This window comes from Bombina bombina, chromosome 4 (assembly GCF_027579735.1).
Source record: "Bombina bombina isolate aBomBom1 chromosome 4, aBomBom1.pri, whole genome shotgun sequence".
Lineage (NCBI taxonomy): Eukaryota > Metazoa > Chordata > Amphibia > Anura > Bombinatoridae > Bombina > Bombina bombina.
Window position 1 is genome coordinate 769545563 of NC_069502.1, and position 19577 is coordinate 769565139.

At 37.6% G+C, this 19577-nt stretch overlaps 1 protein-coding gene and 1 pseudogene across 1 annotated transcript in view; both read right to left on the minus strand.

The window, feature by feature from the left end:
- Positions 1 to 12730: 12730 nt before the first annotated feature.
- The window catches only part of LOC128656928 (ribonuclease T2), a 104052-nt gene continuing 97205 nt past the window's right edge, over positions 12731 to 19577 (minus strand). The window contains exon 10 of the mRNA XM_053711102.1: positions 12731 to 14549. Coding sequence (XP_053567077.1) covers positions 14373 to 14549 — 177 coding nt within the window. The 3' untranslated portion in view covers positions 12731 to 14372. The remainder of the gene's footprint in view (positions 14550 to 19577) is intronic.
- Positions 12774 to 12874, minus strand: LOC128658588 (uncharacterized; annotated as a pseudogene).

A 19577-nucleotide genomic window follows, 5' to 3' on the forward strand; every position in this document is an offset into this window, starting at 1 on the left:
GGAAAGGCTGCATATACAAGGGGAAAACATTCCTCCCTATTTTTTCACTTATACACCTAAAATGATCAACAAGGGGATTTACTAAAGCTACACAAAATAACCGGAGCTAAGTTAATCTAAGCCCTTCTGGCAGGGTTTGCAATGAGACTGAAATTGTTTTAAATAAGACTACTGCAAAAATCTGCATGAAAATAAAGTTCTAATTTTCCCATAGCTGTTTCTGCTATGCAGCATTACTAACATTGAGACACTGAAACTGTTCAAATAAGACTCTATTGGTGAATACAGATTAAATCTCTTCATAGCTGTATCTGTCATGCAGCATTATTAACACTGAGTCACTGTAATTGTTTAGATAAGAACACTGCAAGAATCTGCATGAAAATAAAGATTTAATTCTTTCATAGCTGTATCTGACATGCAGCATTACTAACAATGAGACACTGAAACTGTTTAAATAAGAATACTGCAAGAATCTATTTGTGAATACAGATTTAATCTCTTCATAGCTGTATCTGTCATGCAGCATTATTAACACTGAGATACTGAAATTGCTTAAATAAGAATACTGCAAGAATCTATATGTGAATACAGATTTAATTCTTTCATAGCTGTATCTGACAGGCAGCATTATTGACACCGAGGCTAGAATCTATTATATCACAGGGGGAATCCCTGTCTATAACCCAGCTGAAAATATATGCAATCACAACCGCAACAAGATACTTGATACTATTGCTGGGACTAGCCGACAATCTATACTTCTTGCTGCTGGCAACTATACTGAGGCATTACTTACAGAAAATACCACACATTTAGAGCAAACTTCAAAACTACAGTGACACCTGCAATCAAAATGTCGCCAAAAAAAGACCCACAAAAAGTTAAACAAAACAAAAATGGGAACAGAAGCAATCCTTCAATGGATAAATACCTTAAAGCAGCAGCTTTACCCACACCACTTGATGACCCCGCCACACCACAAAAATCTCAATACCTACATTCATCTAGCTCATCTGACTCTGCTTCAGATGAAGAAGATACCATGGTCTCCATTCCACAATCAGTGATCTCTTCTATACCATCAAAGCAAGACTTCTCTTCACTCATTACTCAAGTAAAACAGTGCATTAAAGATGAAATATCAGAACTGAAAAAAGACATCACAGAAATTGGGAATCGAGTTAATGTCTTGGAAGAACATGTCCAGGAACATGATTTATGCATTTCAAAAGTGAATGATCATCTGGATCTTCAAGACCAAACTGTCCGTCAGTTAGAAGATAAAATAGAGGACCTAGAGAATAGGTCCAGAAGGCACAATATCAGGATACGTGGTATCCCGGAAACAGTCGACTCTTCAACTCTACAAGAATACCTACAATCCCTATTCTCTCAGCTCAGAGACCCTGCAGATAATTCAGAAGTAGGAATAGACAGAGCCCATCGTGCCTTAAGATCCAGACCCCCTGAAGCGGCACCACCCAGAGACGTGATCATAAAAATAACAAATTATCAAATGAAGGAGTGCCTCATGACCGCAGCTAGAGACAAGAGACCAATACAAAAAGATGGAGCTACTCTGCAATTCTTCGCTGACTTATCGGCTAGAACCCTGGCCAGGAGAAAAGAACTCTCAATCCTCACAAAACATCTACAAGCCAGAAACATACCCTATAGATGGGGTCACCCTTTCCAACTCACAGTCATCTGGAAAAACAGGAGAGCAATTTGCTCATCTATCACAGAAATAGAAGACTTCTGCAGGAAGCTGGAAATTCCCTCACCAGATGGGGACACTGTTACTGGTCAGGACTCCACTGTCACTCCTACCTCACAAACAACCTCACTACCGCAACGTAAGGAGTGGCAGATGGTTCGCAACAGTCGAACAAAGAACTCTTCTTCCTCAGATTTCAAGACCTGAATTGATGGACAGTATCCTTTTTATAAATAAAGGAAAAAAAAAAAAAAAAAAAAAAAAAAAAGAGAAAAAAAAGAAGATTCTATGGTTGCTCTGGATTACAAGAGTGAGAAAGGCCTCACGTATATTGATGAAAGAGACCTCAAGATGGCTTTAAAGGTCCTGTTATAAACACTAGTCATTCGCATCTTAAAATTTCATGCCAATTGAAAAATTTGACAGGTTAGATAGAATGTCATATGCATAGCTGTACTTCGAGGGCTGAATGTTTTCCTCCTAGGAATTCATTGCTATTTCCCTCTATTGTTTATATAGAGTTAAAAATGTTTATGTTTTTTATGTTTTAATGTTCTATTGTTTTGCTATAGTTCTTGTTGTTAGATTATGTTTAGGTTTCAGACTGCAGAGACGAAACATCATTTTCGGGAGCAATATGTTACACGAGCACAGAGTAGGAGCTGATAAGGTAACAATATGACAGATAAAAATATTCATTTTGTCACACAAAATGTAAAAGGTTTCAATGTCCCTAATAAAAGATCGCTAGCTATGAGAGACATAGCACACAAGGGAGGGGAGATCATAGGTTTGCAGGAAACACACTTCAAAAGAGGCTCCATCCCCAAATATTTCCATAACAACTTCTCTCAACACTTCCATAGTTCTCACACTACGAAAAAGAGAAATGGAGTTAGCATCCTTATACATAGCTCCATACCTTTCCAATTAATTGACCAGAAAAAAGACACAGATGGCAGATTCCTAGCAGTATGTGGTGTCCTATATAATAAAGTAGTTACGCTAGTTAATATCTACGCTCCCAATCAAAAACAAGCAGCCTTTTATAAATCAATAATACCTCTAATACAAGACATACAAAAGGGACAACTGATAGTCATGGGTGATTTTAACCTGCCTTTAAACCCTAAGTTAGACAGCTCCAACCCAAATATACACATAGCGCATAGCAAACTCAAAGCCATGTGGAATCTCGTTAAGACACTAGGATTACACGACCCTTGGAGAGTAGCCAACCCGGTACGGAGGGATTACACCTTTTTTTCCAGTCCAAATAAATCCCACTCAAGGATTGACTATATTTTTCTTGATCACATTACCCTATCTCACGCAACTACATCAAATATTACACACACTGCATGGTCAGATCACTCTATGGTCAGATGCTCTATCAATTGGCCATCAGCTCCAATCAGAGAATTCAGCTGGAGATTAGACGAATCATTGCTCCTAGATCCAGAGACACATAAGACCCTAGAAACTGAATTACAAGAATTTTTTCATAGAAATGTCCAAGCAGATATGCCACCAGCAATAGTGTGGGAGACGCATAAAAGTTACATAAGAGGCTTACTGATCCAAATTAGAGCTAAAAAAATAAAAAAACAGAGAGAGGAATACCAACACATTGCCAAGGAAATCTCACAACTAGACTACTTACACAAACTCCATCCACAAAATGATTCTATTTTCCAACAATTAAAATTTTACAGATCAAAATTAACTTCTCACCTACACATCAAAGCCCAAGGAATAGCTTTCAAACTTAAACAGAAATTTTATAGTGAGGCTGGGAAACCTGGCAGACAGTTGGCTAGACTACTTAAAACCAAACAAGCAAAAACTTATATTCACACAATTAATAACTCTAGAGGGGAGAAAGTAGAAGATACCAAACAGATAGCAGACACATTTAAACAATATTACCACACACTATATAACCTCTTCCCCAACAGATCCCAAATAGATCACAAAAGTAAATGTAATGAATATTTAAAGGCAGTTAAGGTCCCAACCATTTCAGAAAAGGACAGTGAAATGTTGCAGACACCAATAAGCTATAAGGAAATCAGTGATGCAATAAAATCATTAAAACCTGAAAAGGCACCTGGCCCAGATGGGTTCTCGGGTTCCTACTACAAACTATATTCACATATACTGACAACCCACCTTCTAAATACATTGCAACAAATAGACAAAGGGGACGACCTACCGGAAACGATGTTACAAGCAGCCATCACAGTCCTTCCCAAACCGGGGAAAAAACCCAACACACCAGCTAATTTTCGACCCATTTCCTTACTGAACCTTGATCTAAAAATTTTTGCCAAGGTCCTGGCCTCTAGGCTAAATACTCTTCTTCCATCATTAATATCTCCAGACCAAGTGGGTTTTGTGCCGCGGAGGGAGGCCCGAGACAATACTGTGAAACTTTTAAACATCATAGAATTTATCAATAAAAACAAAATACCTTCAGTGCTATTATCAACGGATGCTGAGAAAGCGTTCGATAGACTAGATTGGACCTTTCTAGAATCAGTACTCACCAAATTTAATATACCAAAGGCATTTATAAACAAAATTATGGCCCTATACTCCTTCCCCACAGCCCAAATTAAAATAAACGGTACTCTCTCTGAACAATTTGAAATCCGAAATGGTACCCGACAGGGCTGCCCACTGTCCCCATTACTATTCATTTTATCACTAGAAATTTTTGCATGTAAAATTAGATTAAACGAAAACATTGGAGGTATAATTGTTAAAAAAAGAGAATATAAGCTATCCATGTTTGCAGACGACGTTCTGATGTCTCTGTCAAGCCCTTTAAGGTCTCTCCCCGCGGTGCAGAAGGAACTGAAAGAGTATGGAGAAGTATCAAACTTTTCAGTAAATTCTAGTAAATCGGAACTCTTGCCACTACATATCCCCCAAAACACCATCACCACTATACAAAATGAATGTGATTTTGCAATTCAGATGAAAACCATAAAATATCTGGGCATACATTTAACAAACAGTCTAGACTCAATCCGCACTATTAACTATACTAAGTTATTACAAACTATCTCTACTCAGGCATCATCCTGGATGTCTAAAAATATATCCTGGATAGGGAGAATGAATACGGTTAAGATGGTACTTCTGCCAAAAGTCTTGTATATATTACAAACCTTACCCTTACCACATACTCTCATATACATAAGAAAAATACAGAAAATAATGAACAGCTTTATATGGAAAGGGAAACCACCAAGAGTAGCCAAAATCTCACTATATGCTAATAAAGACTCGGGAGGATTAGGAGTACCTAATATCTTATTATATAAACAAGCTATATCCCTACAAAGAATCTTAGAATGGAGTAGAAATAATAGTAGTGACTATAAACACTGGATACAATTAGAACATGACATCTCAGGGGTACCCCAACTAGGAGGCATGTGCTGGTTACCTACAGCTTTAGCTAAATCACAGAACACTTTCACAGCCACTGTAGGATCGACTATATCAGATTGGATATACACCCGGGATAGATATAAGGGACTCTCCAGTGCACATTCACCTTTGACACCAATTCTAGCTAACCCGGAGTTTCCAGAAGGCCAAAAGTATAACACTGAGGGTGACAATAGTCTAAAGGGTCACATTCCAGTCATAACATTACTCAAAAAGGAGAAATTGTTGCCTATTGAAGACCTGCAAGAATTGGGTGGGCGGTTTTTTAGTCAGTGGATGAGGTACCATCAGACACGCCACTACATCATGACACATAGGAACAGAACAATGCTGACAAGGCCCCTAACATTATTTGAACAGATGTGCTTATCTAGCTCTCCACCAAAAGGGATTATCTCCTCTATGTATAAATTGTTGCTTACAGCTACAAAGCCCAACCCTCATAATTTTGTGAAAAGCTGGGAAAGAGATCTAATTGGACCTCAAGATCCTAAGATATGGGAAAATATATTTAGGACCATAGCCCACTCAGCACACACTACGGCAGCTCTAGAAACAAATTACAAAGTATTGTTTCGCTGGTATCTAACTCCAAATAGAATGAAGCATCTCTTTCCCTTAGCCAATGAAAAATGTTGGAGATGTAGGGAAGAAATAGGCACTATGGGCCACATTTGGTGGTCATGTCCTACAATAAACACATATTGGGGAAAGATAATAGATGAAATAAATTTGGCCTTAACATGCGATGTTGTCATTTCACCCCAAATCTGTCTATTCAATATATTAAGCAATATTAAATGTAAAATAAGAAGGAACCTTGGCCATATTATGCTTAATTCGGCTAAGCAGCTCATAGCAGCCGCATGGCGAACTGACAAGATCCCTACAATAGATGAGTGGAGGGAAAAGGTGAAGGGAGCCCTATTGCTAGAAAGATATTATTTTTTTAAAACAAACCAATTGGCATCATACTATGACATGTGGTTTTACTGGGAGTCTTATTCTGGAGCTATCAAACAACTTTAAACACATATAGATCACAAATTCTTTTAATTACCTGATTAGCTAATCCCGAATATTAGATAGATGATTACAAGACAAGGTGCTCTTTGCAGGAAGTAGTTGTTTCGTGTTTTTTTTTTTTGTTGTTATATTTATGTTATTATACTCACTTGGTAATACTAATACCAACGCTGTGACCATGACTAAATCAAACCCCAGAATCGTATCAGAGTAGTAATTCTAATTATGTGATTGGACTTAGAACACAACAGCTGTAATACTGAAATGATTTGATGACTTTGAGTTTGATTCTTCTATGATTGTCATGTCAAGAAACCTGTAATCGCAGCGTTGATGTTGCACTCTTTGATTTTGTATTGGTTGTATTCATAAAAATTTTCAATAAAAAGATTAATAAAGAAAAAAAAAAAAAAAATAATAATGGAATCTGTCACAACTGCAAATAACAGATTAATCTGCACTGTTATCTGCACATGATTTATGTTACTGAGAATATTTTATAGCACTGTTCAAAGACTGCCCAATATATAATGCACGTCAGTGAGAATCTTTGACAGTATACCACTGTGCCCAATATATAGTGTCCCCATCAGTGAGAAACTGTGACAGTATACCACTGTCCTCAATATAAAGTGTCCCCTTCAGTGACAAACTGTGACAGTACACCACTGTGCCCAACCTTAAGCTTAGATACAGGTAATCATAAAAGCAAAAATATATTAATTTAACACTGTTGGTTATGCAAAACTGGAGAATGAATAATGAAGGGATTATCTATAGGTTTACCATAATTTTTGGAGGTGAAACTGGGACCACCTGGCACTGTGCCAGTGGGGGTGGTGTCAGGAGCATGACCAGGGGTGTGGTCAAGGGGGCATGGCGTTTGTCGACCGGAACAAAATTTTCCAAAAACTCACAAATGCACCCTTTAATCTCTTTAAAAATAGGCTCTGACTGGAATAGAAGGTATCAATAAGTGGCACTAGATTATTCAGTTATATGAAAGTAGTTAGGATTGGAAAAGTCAGAAGTTAAAGCAGAAACTACTCAGATGGTGGGGATATGCCTATGCAAATTAGTATTTCTGGATTTCACAAGTTGTGTTCACTCTGCGCTGGGAAACAAAATACCAATATGCCAGTGGGAAAAGGAGATTCCTCTTTCTCCAGACAATACACAAAACACAATAATACCTAATCAAAAAATGAGAAGGATACTAAAAACCCACGGCGCTGTGATACACAGCTCAAATTGGTGAATAGTGAACCTATATAGTATATGACAAATGTCAGAGGCAGAAATAGCCAAGATAATAAAAATGGCAATAAAATATAATTGGCCCCAAAGAATAATAAATATAAAAGGTAGTTTATTACATGTATTGTCAGAAAATTAATATAAATACATTTAAATTAATACGTTGATCAGACGTTAACAAGCATAGTATCCAACAATCTTAATAAAAACAAATCCTGATAAAAACAAGTACACAAACATAAAATAATAAAATAAATTAAATGAAGAGAGGATCCAGGGTCAGATCATTTGAATATCCACATCGACAATGAATTTCTTGTGACGTCAGGAGGAGCTAGAACGAGATTGATTCCAAATCAAAAAACAAGAAGAGAGCACAAATACAAGGTGTTCACTTTTACTTACACCGTGATGGTTCTCTGTGGTTAATAAATGGATTCCCTCTGCGAGCCGTAAGGTGACCGAGTGCGCCTCTTTTCTTTCAGGAACCAGTATGGGGTAAACCAATTCGCTCTGGGGATCCAGCACTCCAGGTACACCACACTGTATCTTTAAAACTCTCTTTCTCACAGCAGCAAGCAGTCCTACAGCCTCTCTGCACGCACTAGCCCACCAAGCCGAGGGAGGTAGCATGGATATTCCTGGTCTTATTCGCTCCTGTTCTGCCCTGTGTGCCTTGGTGCCACGGTTATGATCAACTCTTTCCTGGTCCTGCTTTGCTTCCGTTACTGACTCTCTTTGTGTCCTGGTTCAGTATTTTCTTCCACGATTATTACCAGTTCCTTATAGCCCCGGTTCTGCCCGGCACTGTCACTGCTGCTGTCAGTGTTTTGTCCGGTGACATCTTAAATTCCTCTCACTGCAGCGCGTTTTTGGATCTGATTAATAAAGCTATTTGGGCATGTCACTGGGTGTGGATTCCAATCTGAGGGTTGTGTGGTATATGCAATTTATTTTGAGTTTAGAGGAGGCATTCAGGGACTTACACAGTATAGCATTTCGTGATAATTCTGCACGTCAGCTATGCTAGCCAATTGCAATCAGAATGTTAAAAAAAAAAAAAAAAAAAAAACACGGCTTTTGCATTGCGGGTACTTGTAATGCCGGCACCGGCTGGGACAGAATGAACAATCGGGTGGAACACTGGGACAGTGCCTCCAAACAGGGACATTCCAAGTCAAACTGGGACGGTCTGGTAAGCCTAATTATCTATCTTTTTAAACAATAATTTTCAAGTAGACTCTCCCTTTAAAGCAACAGTGCTTAAATTGTGTAATCAACTTTAAAGGGATGATAAACACCAAAAAATGTTATCGTTTCAAAATATAGATAATCCCTTTATTTACCATTCCCCAGTTTTGCATAACCAACACTGTTATAGAAATATACTTTTTACCTCTGTAATTACCTTGCATCTGAGCTTCTGCTGATGGCCCCGTATCTCAGATATTTTGACAGACTTGCATTACAAGCAATTAGTGCTGACTCTTAAATAACTTCACATGCATGAGCACAATGTTATTTATATGAAACACATGAACGCCCTCTAGCTGTGAAAAACTGTCAAATGCATTCAGATAAGAGGCGGCCATCAAGGGCTTAGAAATTAGCATATGAGCCTACCTAGGTTTAGCATTCAATTAAGAATACCAAGAGAAAAAAGTTAATTTGATATTTAAAGTAAATTTGAAAGTTTTTTAAAATGACATGCCCTATTTGAAAGTTTAATTTGGACTTTACTATCCCTTTAAATAAAAGTAGTGATATCTACATCTTTGTTTAGATACAAAAACAATAAATCAAGTACAGTACATCCACTCTCTCTTGTTGCGTGCACTCTGCAGGGGTCTGCCCACACCTATATGTATAAAAAAAGAGCAAAAAAAAAACAGCAGCACAAAATAAATTATGTTATTTATGTCATAATACATGTTTACAAGAAAGAAACACATTTCAGGTGTTACCCCTTAATCATGTTATAAGACAATAACCCCTTAAAGATAATGGGGTAGATTTATAGATTATATTATCCTCCTAAGGAAAGGACATAATGAATCTGGAATTTGTTAACCCCTTCAGGATGAACTCATACATTCTAAATGTAAAAAAAATAATGAAGCACATGACCATCACTGCGATCATGTGCTTCAAAAATGGTGCTGATTGGCTACTGGCGGACTGCCTGCGTTACTAGGCACGTCCTCCAGTTGCATCAGCTTCTGTTTGTTTCCAGAATGGAGCAGGATGCCGCAAAATTTAGGACGTTCCATGCCCGCACTGTTGTCCTAAAGTAGTTTAAGTCTAGTGCTTTTAGGACGGCATGGAACGTCCTAAAGGCGTCTAGGGATTCATTATATCAAGAATAATGACATGAACTTTACACACAAAACATCTGAAACAGAAATTGAATTCTTAGATACAAGGTGTGAATATTACAGTATATAAAGTGGTGTTTCTCTACTCCAGTCCTCAAATCCACCTAACAGGCTAGAATTTCATGATGTCCTAACTAGAGCACAGGTGAAATATTCAGCTGATAGGCCAGAGTAGGTTTATAACCATGACCACTGATTAGCTGATTATTTTACCTAGTTAAGGTATCGTGAAAATGTGGTCTTTTAGGGGTACTATAAAGAATATTGAAAAAGGTCATTACACAATTTAAACATTGTGAGTTTTAAACAATATAAAATGGTTGCGTTGTAGAGTTATTTTTATAATATTTTTTATTTCCCATCCCAAAGTATAGAAATGTATTCATGCATACTATTCCACTATAATGTTTACAGTATATATTGTATTCACTATATCTTGATATAATAGTAGCATCAAATTGAATGTATCTATGTAAAAATACATTGCCTTTAAAGAACAATGGTTTTAAAACATTAGTAGAAATAGTAAGTCAAAGTAATGTGCTTTTTTGTTCTTACATACGTTTGTATTATTCTTATACAACCAATAATATAGTGATTCATTTTTCTCTAGTGCAATCTGAATTCTTTGATAGGCTGGTTAATATACTGTCTGCTATTGGTCCAATAGAGGTCACGTAACTTGATACAAACTGATTGCAATAGAGGCCAGAGTTACACCGACCATAGAAGTGTTACACTTCCAAGCACATAAGGACCTCGGGTGGGTCTACCTGACGAAATGTTTTACCAATACATTTTTATAACAGTTTTATATTATACTTAAAAGGGGACGATTTATCACGGCCCGAATGGGGCTGTATACCCCTGTTTCCATGCGAGCCTTCAGGCTCATTGGAAACAGGAGTTAAGAAGCAGCGGTCTTAAGACTGCTGCTCCTTAACTCGTCCACCTGCTCTGAGGCTGCGGACATCAATCCGCCCGATCTCATATGATCGGGTTGATTGACACCCCCTGCTAGCGGCAGGGGCGGAATTGCACAAGCAGTTCACTAGAACCGCTTGTGCAATGATAAATGCCAACAGAGTATGCAGTTGGCATTTATCGATGTCTGGAGGACATGATCGCTACAGCGGATCATCTCTGACAGACATTTGATAAATCGGCTCTAAAGACTTTTGTACTATTCCAGATATTACTCTCTTATGGCTGTTTGCTTTATGACGTTTTCCTGAGAGTTATTCTATGATCTGGATTTTAACTGCAATAGAAGCTCTCTCTCTAGTTTTGGGACTGGTGAATATAAAATTAAGGAATTATCTATAACTTATATTGTCTGAGGTTTATAAATGTAAGTATTTCCATTCACTTTTGTTTGAATTCTATGTCTAAAAAACAAACTCCACTATGGACTAAATTTAACAAAAGTTCCAGGTGAAAGCTTGCATGTGCGAACTTGCAGCAGGAGAGTTAAGGCTGTGACATACTGTAAGCGGAGAGGCGCGCAGCGTGTAGATGCGGATGTGCGCGCTCAGTGTGTCCTGCCTTTTCATCTCTGAGCACTGAGGTCGCGTAGCTGAGTGCTCAGGGATGAAATATGAACTTCAGAAACGATGCGAAGCTGCTGCTTCACCTCGCGCTGCATCGCTTGCAGTGCGTCACAGCCTTTAAGAAGCAACGGTTATCAGACTGCTGCTTCCTAACCCATTTCGGCACCTGATAGGTGGAGTATCTCAATCCCCCTGGACTCCGACCAGGGAGATTGACAGCCCATGCTTGGGCACGAGCATGTGGCAGCATTGCACACTAGCTGCAGTGTGCAATATTAAATACGGAGAAGCGATGCCAGGCGGACAGGGGCAAAGATGTACTTCACTACTTTAATATTGGCGCAATCACGAGGAAAACAGACAGAGATCTCATATAGTGTGGGAAGTCACCCTCTCTCATTGTACTGGGAGTAGTTCTTATGAGTATACTAGTTTTACTTCCTGGGTGTCCTGAAGTTATAGATCATTATAGTACTCCCCTATTTGGGTTATAATAACTACAGTCTTTAGTGCTTTATTTCTATATGGATTTTACCTGTTCTTTAGTAATACTATATGTAATTTTCATATTTTTCATATTTTGAATTCATGTTTTTTTTAAAATAATTTTTATGATTTCCTTGTTTGTTGTACATATTTATTTAAAGCATTACAAAGTATATTAGTCAGGTTTTTACAAATTATTTTATTTACCAAAACATTAAGCACATATTTAAAATGACAAAACTTTGATTAAACATACTTAATCCTCGTAAACAGAAATAATGCCCAGAATGTACCAGTTAAAAGAAAATTTCCTTTCTATTACACTAATTCTATGTTGAGAACTTTTTTAGTTTTTTTCAGAAAAGCCACTGAATCCAGAAAGCAATATACTGCAAATCTAGTACTACATGAATTAACTCTGTGACCTATTGCCTTAAATGAGTTCTATTTATATGTCTTCATTAAAGTGAATGTCAATTTTGATGCTAAAGTGCCCGGTTTTTAAAAATTCGATTAAAAACAGGGGCACTTTAATTCATAAAAATTTACATTTCACTTTTGTTGAGAAAAAAAAAACTTACCTTTTAATCTTCACAGCAGCTCTAGCTTCCTTCGCCCGTTGCAAAGCCTCTTCCTGGGTCTAAAATAAGGAATCCGGCTTCCTCCAATCACGGCGTTGAATCAGACACTGATTCCCCCGGGGGGGAAGCCATGATTGGAGGATGACCTATCCATCATTTCTGACGTCAGAAATGGCTTGCAACGACCGGAGGAAGCTGGAGCTGCTGTGAAGATTAAAAAGGTAAGTTTTTTTTCTCAACAGGAGTGAAATGTAAATTTTGATGAATTAAAGTGCCCCTGTTTTTAATCAAATTTTTAAAAACCGGGCACTTTAGCATCAAAATTGACATTCACTTTAATACAAAGATTGTCCTTTGCAGAGATTCTACTAATTATCTCTGTATATTTCCAGTTTTACTAAGTTCTGCCAAAGCAAGCACCAAACCAAATTTTATTTTACATATGGTGGGAGCTCTGTCAGGTAGTCAATGTAAGTTTATAGAATTGTAAAGTTTAAAGGGACAGTTTACACCAAAATGTGTTATTGTTTAAAAAGATAGATAACACCTTAACAACCCATACCCCAGTTTTGCATAACCAACATTGTTATATTAATATACTTTATAACCTTTAAAAATCTTAATTGTTTGCCTGTTTCTAAGCCTCTACAGGCCACCTCTTATCTTGTGCATTTTTAATAGCTTTGCACAGCTAGACAGCGCTAGTTCATGAGTGCCATATAGATATCATTGTTGTCACTCCCGTGGAGTTATTCATGAGTCAACACTGATTGTCTAAAATACAAGTCCGAAAATAACTCTGAGATAAGGGGGGAAAGTCTGCACTGGCTTAGATACAAGGTCATCACAGAGGTTAAAAGTGTATTAATATAACTGTGTTAATTATGCAAAACTGGGGAAAAGGGGTAATAAAGGGATTATCTATATTTTAAAACAATAACATTTTTGGAGTAGACTGTCCCTTTAAATTTTTGGAATTGTATCGATAAAGTAGAAAGTAAAAAGGTGATATTTAAAATATGAATGTTCACTGCTTTCTTGTCTCTAAAAATATTAGAAGTTTATTGTCATCTTATCTTCCTTTTTATTACGAAACTAATGGTCAGCTTATCAAAAACTTGTGACAGAGTTGCATGATTTATTGTCAGCTATCTTTTTTTTTTCCCCAGACCTAAAAATCTTAAAGAACCAGTAAACACAATAGATTTGCATAATCAGTGAATGAATGATAACATTTTCAAAGTTATGTCCACTCCTCCTATATCATGTGATAGCCATCAACCAATCACAAATGCATATACTTATAGTCTGTGAATTCTTGCACATGCACTCAAAAAGTGTAAATATAAAAAGACTGCTCATTTTGTTAATGGAAGTAAATTAGAAAGTTGTTTAAAAGTGCATGCTCTATCTGAATAATTGAAGTTTAACTTTGACCTGAGTGTCCCTTTAAAGGGACACTGAACCAAATTTTTTTCTTTCATGATTCAGATAAAGCATGCAATTTTAAGCAACTTTCTAATTTACTCCTATTATCAATTTTTCTTCATTCTCTTGCTATCTTTATTTGAAAAAGAAGGCATCTAAGCTAAGGAAACAGCATTTTTTGGTTCAGAACCATGGTCAGCACTTGTTTATTGGTGCTGTCCAATCAGCAAGGACAACCCAGGTTGTTCACCAAAAATGGGCCGGCATCTAAACTTACATTCTTACTTTTCAAATAAACATACCAAGAGAATGAAGAAAATTTGATAATAGGAGTAAACTAGAAAGTTGCTTAAAATTGCAATCTCTATCTGAATCGCGAAAGAAACAATTTAGGCTCAGTGTCCCTTTAAGCATATTGTTTTCTCAGTTGCAGTTGATAACAGTTTCCACAATCTTTTTTTACTACTGGTTGTAGTATATTGCAGCTTTACAGTTCATTTACAGGAGGATAATATGTGCATAAATTATCATCACAGACTTGTAACTCCTCATTGTATGAATCCCACTTGATTTCAGGCTCGTCAAGATTATGCGTACAGTTCCTTGCCTTAATTTCTTTAGTGAAACATATTTCTATCTGCCCAAGTGTTTGTGCATTTTCTCCCTGCAAAAAAAGCAAAAACATAATATATTTAAGTTGTTTGTAATATAAAATCTGAATGTATACAAAATACATATTAATTCTCTTGGTATCCTTTGTTGAAGTGATTTACCCGTTCTGGCCCCAACTGAATTAAAGAACAAGCCAATAAGAAATAAGGACCTATTAGGAAATAAAATAAAAGTTTTTTCCCCCCTGCTTGACATATAAAAATGCTAGAAAAAGTACAGTCCACAATAACAGGAAAGAAATAGAAGATCCACGATACCATTAGATGTACAGATTAGAATGTGGTAAATCTATTGTAATGTAAATGTGGAATGCAATACGTGGGGGGAATCGTGTTCGCATTCACTTAACTTGTAATACCAGCGTACATTAGCATGCACTGAAATTACAAAGTGTGCACAAGAGATATTTAGCACTTGTTATCTAGCCAATTATGGGGTATAATCTCCAGACACTCCCGTCAGCAATAAACCCTAACTGCACCCTCCCACAACAAGAAACCATATGCACTCTAAACCTTCTTTCACTGAAATAAAACTTAACTTCATCCTCTCCCTACAAACTGGACTGATCACCCTGCCACTGAAAAGCCTAGTTGCTCAGCAACCTCCCTACCAGTGTAACTAATCTGGATTAAAGGAAGTAGTTTACCTCATCAATTTTTTTCACTTATAAATTTCCCCATTAGGTTCTCTCAGAAACCAAAATAATAGTCCAGCACCTGTAATAAAATTGCAGCAAACAATGTCTTGTAATTAAGTGTTTACTGTCTGTTTAAAAGGAACAAGAGGAAAAAACTACTGAAGGGTATATACATACAGAGCTAAGGGTTTAGCTAAACCCCACTGGGCTTTAGGGCAAAGCCTAAAACAAGGCCCCCATTTTAGCAGTAACCTTTTTGTATGATATCAACAGAAGCTGAGCCAAAAGCCACAAAGGAGCAAGAGGAGCTGCAGATGATGGCAGGGTTTCCAAGATGGCCGTCACAGTATAGACATACAGAAAAACCTACCACCATATTTGTATGAGTGCTTATCTTTTAGTGCGGACTAACCAAGGACTACATACAATTAAAGAATTGTAAGTAGTCCTTGGTTAGTCCGCACTATAAGATAAGCACTCATACAAATATGGTGGTAGGTTTTTCTGTATGTCTATGCTGTGACGGCCATCTTGGAAACCCTGTCATCATATTTATAAATGCAAATCTGTAAAACTTTCTTACACTGAGTCCTGTTTTATAATAGAAGCACACAAAGGGGCCAGGCAAGATGTAGGTGCAACCCAGGCCCCCTGAAAAAAACAACAACAAAAAAAATTATTTTAGAGCCAAATGGGGCATTAGAGGTGTGGGCCCCAATCTCGATTGATACCTCAGACCCCTGTAATTACACCTGGGCGGAGAACTGCAGGAACACTATAGACTAATCTCACACTCCATTTTCACACTAATTTTATATAGTAATAATAATTAGGGATGAACCCTCCATAAAAACGTTGGTTTAGAGATGGAGTTATCAAATACAAATATTAAATATTTTGATGAATATATTGTAGAACAGCAAACATAACTAGTCACTAGCTTACATGGTGTCTCAATATAGACTATTCCCAACACTAAAAACAATCAGACTTTTACAGGTCTGAGAATAACCACTTTTCCCGGACTAGTATTAAACTGCAGCGGGCCAGTAAGAAACCGGACTACCTCCTATATAGAATAGTAAGAGAACTAGTGACACACACATACATATATATATATATATATATATATATATTATTATTATTGGTTATTTGTAGAGCGCCAACAGATTCCAGATTCCGCAGCGGAATACATACACAAACACACACACATATATATATATATATATATATATATATATATCTCACACACAGTATATGTCATTGCTAACACATGTATGTGTCCTACCATTTCATGTCAAAATGACTGCTGTGAAAAAGGTCTATTATACCAGGTTTGTTGAAGACATGTTTGAGCATTACATATACATGTGGTATGAGTTTAATTCATTGGAAGCTTGCTAATAAGACCAATTTCAATCACATCATTCCATTCAAAATATCAAAGATCACAGAATTTGACAGACATAAAATCATAATATTGCATCAGCAAGGACACTCTCAAAAGGGAAATCAACAAACAATCTGGATACTTAAGATGTGGTATTGAAGCTGTTTAAAGAAATTTGAAGAATCAGGAGAACAAAAAATAAGGACTGAAAGGCCAAGAAAACTTTCAAAATCTAATGAGAAGTTTCTTAGAGTTTCTTCTTTGAGAGACCGGAAGAGGTTCAGTAAGGACCTGGCTCCACCTCTGGCAGCTTCATCGGGATGCCAAGCTGACCCTTCTACAGTCAGGAGAAGCTTGATCAGCAATGGTCTTTATGGAAAGGTAGCAGCCAAGAAACAACTTCTTCGGAAGGGGAACAGGGTGAAAAGTCTAAGATATGCTAAAGCAGAGATTGGAATGCAGATAAGTGGAAAAAGAGTATTATGGAGTGACGAATAAAAGTTTAACATTTTTGGGTCCAATCGTCGACAATATGAGAGAAGAAAAGTTGGAGAGAGATGGAAGTATGGGATCACCTGGACAGAGAAAGAAATAAAAGACAAACCAAATCTAAAGAAGAACTCTGGGAAGTGCTGAAAAAAGCCTGGTATAATATACCAGAAGATTACTTCAGAAAACTTCAGGACAGTCTCTCCAAGAGAGTTCATGATGTGTTTAGTGGCAAGGGAGGTCACACTAAATACTGACTTTTGACTGAAGAAGCCATTTTGTTATGTAAATTGTGTTTTTTTTTTGTGGCTATGACTATGGCTGTGTAAGCCAAAAACGCGTAAGCCGTCCAGTGCTACGCTACTTTGAGTGCTTGTATGCTTTTTCTATTGCATGTTGCAGTACCCTTTTGGATTGTACAAGTTTTTATTCTCCAATAAAGTTGATTTTTTAAATGATATGAGTTTGGCGAATCCTCTGTTTCTTTTGCTTCTTGTTTTTTTTTTGTGTACATATTTCCTGTTTTTTTTCTTTGTATCTAAATAAAGAGACCAAAAAATAAATATGGATGGTCATTAAAAAAAAAAAGGCGAGTTGGCACCCTTTCAAACACACTCCCCATACGCAACGGCACGCGACAGGGATGCCCCTTATCCCCAATTCTATTTATCTTAATGATGGAAGTCTTAACCTCCCATATCCGCAGGAATTCCAATATCAAAGGGATCTAATTCGGCCATCAAAACTATAAAATAGCTGCTTACGCAGATGACCTCTTGTTCTCAGTATCCTCCCCTCACACGACTATCCCAGAAATATTAACTGAGATCGATAGATTTGGACAATACTCTAACTTCCTTGTCAATAAACAAAAATCTGAAATCCTAAACATCACGCTTTCAGACACCCAATTCCAATCCCTATCTGCAATATGCCCGCTAAAACTAAAAACTGACACAATCATATTTAGGAATTCACCTTTCCCCCAGCCAAGCGACACTTTTCAATAAAAATTACAACACGTTACTTGTCAACATGCAAAGAGATCTTAAGACATGGACTAATAAGCCACTATCATGGTGGGGACGAATACAAGCCATAAAAATGACCACACTCCCCAGAATCACTTACATCCTACAGGCCCTTCCACTACATATCCCCCGATGGTACATGACCCGATTGCAAAACAGCCTTAATTCATTTGTCTGGGGAAAATGTAAACCTAGAATTAACAGGGACACAATGTACAGACCAACCACAGATGAGAGACTAGGCCTGCCCAAAATTGAAGAGTATTACCAGGCAGTGACACTCCAAAGGATTATGGACTGGCACAAAAGGCAGGAGTGTAAAGCTTGGGTTACATTAGATTCACACATACTCAAAGCACCCTTAGTGCACGCCCTATGCTGGGTACCGAGCGAGCTAAGACCCCCACAGTGCCGACAGTTAGACATACATAGACAACTATTTAAAAATTGGGATCACATAGTAGCCTCTAAACCACACATTTCCACTATCAGATCTCCCTTATTTCCAATAGTGCTAAACGTAGAGATGGTGGGTGGACTAGACAAAGGATTCCAAAGGCTTACAGAATGGGATTACACTATCCCGTTAATTAATTTTATTGAAGCGGGCAAACTTTTAGAAAGGGACAAACTAGCTGTTTTAGCAGACGGCAGATTCACGAACTGGTTAAAATACGCGCAATTACACCATTTTATCCATACATCTCCATTTAAAACAGACCTCCTAAGAAAGCTCACCGCATTCAAACAAATATGTCACGGAGGCCTTATACCGAGAGGTACACTATCCACGTCCCGTAAACTCCTCATCAAGAACCACTAACAACTTGCTTAGATCATGATAGCTGGGTTAATATTTTTAGACTAATCAAGAAATCCTCGACATCAGCGGTGATATTAGAACTAAATTTTAAAATTCTCCTTCGCTGGTACTTAACCCCGTCGAGGTTAAATAGTATCTACCCAAGTACACCAGACAGATGCTGGAGGGGTTGCGGTAGACATGATAGTCTAATGCAGTGCTTTCCAAACTGTGTGTCGGGACACACTAGTGTGTCGGCAGCAGTGTGTAGGTGTGTCCCTGCTTCAGAACAATTTTTTTTAATTTATTTTTTTTGGTTTCTGACTTTCCGCCTGCCTGCTACACATATCACATGGTTGACACGTGATTGATACCTAGGGGGACACAGATCATCTTAACCTATTGGCGCAGCTCAGTGGGAACTGAAACTATTCCCATTGGCGGCACATTGGCTCTTGACTGCACGTGTAGTCTCCTTAATTGGCTTGTGACTGCATGTGTAGTCAGTGAGTGGGAGAGCAGTGTGTTTGCAGCGCAGGCAGTAGTCAATCGGACTCAATAAGCTCTGAGGGCGGCAGCTTAAATGCTGAGCTGAAGTCAGTGTGGGTTTTTTTGCAACTAGCTCCCAGTAGTGCATTGCTGATCCTGCTCTTGATATATGGATAGGA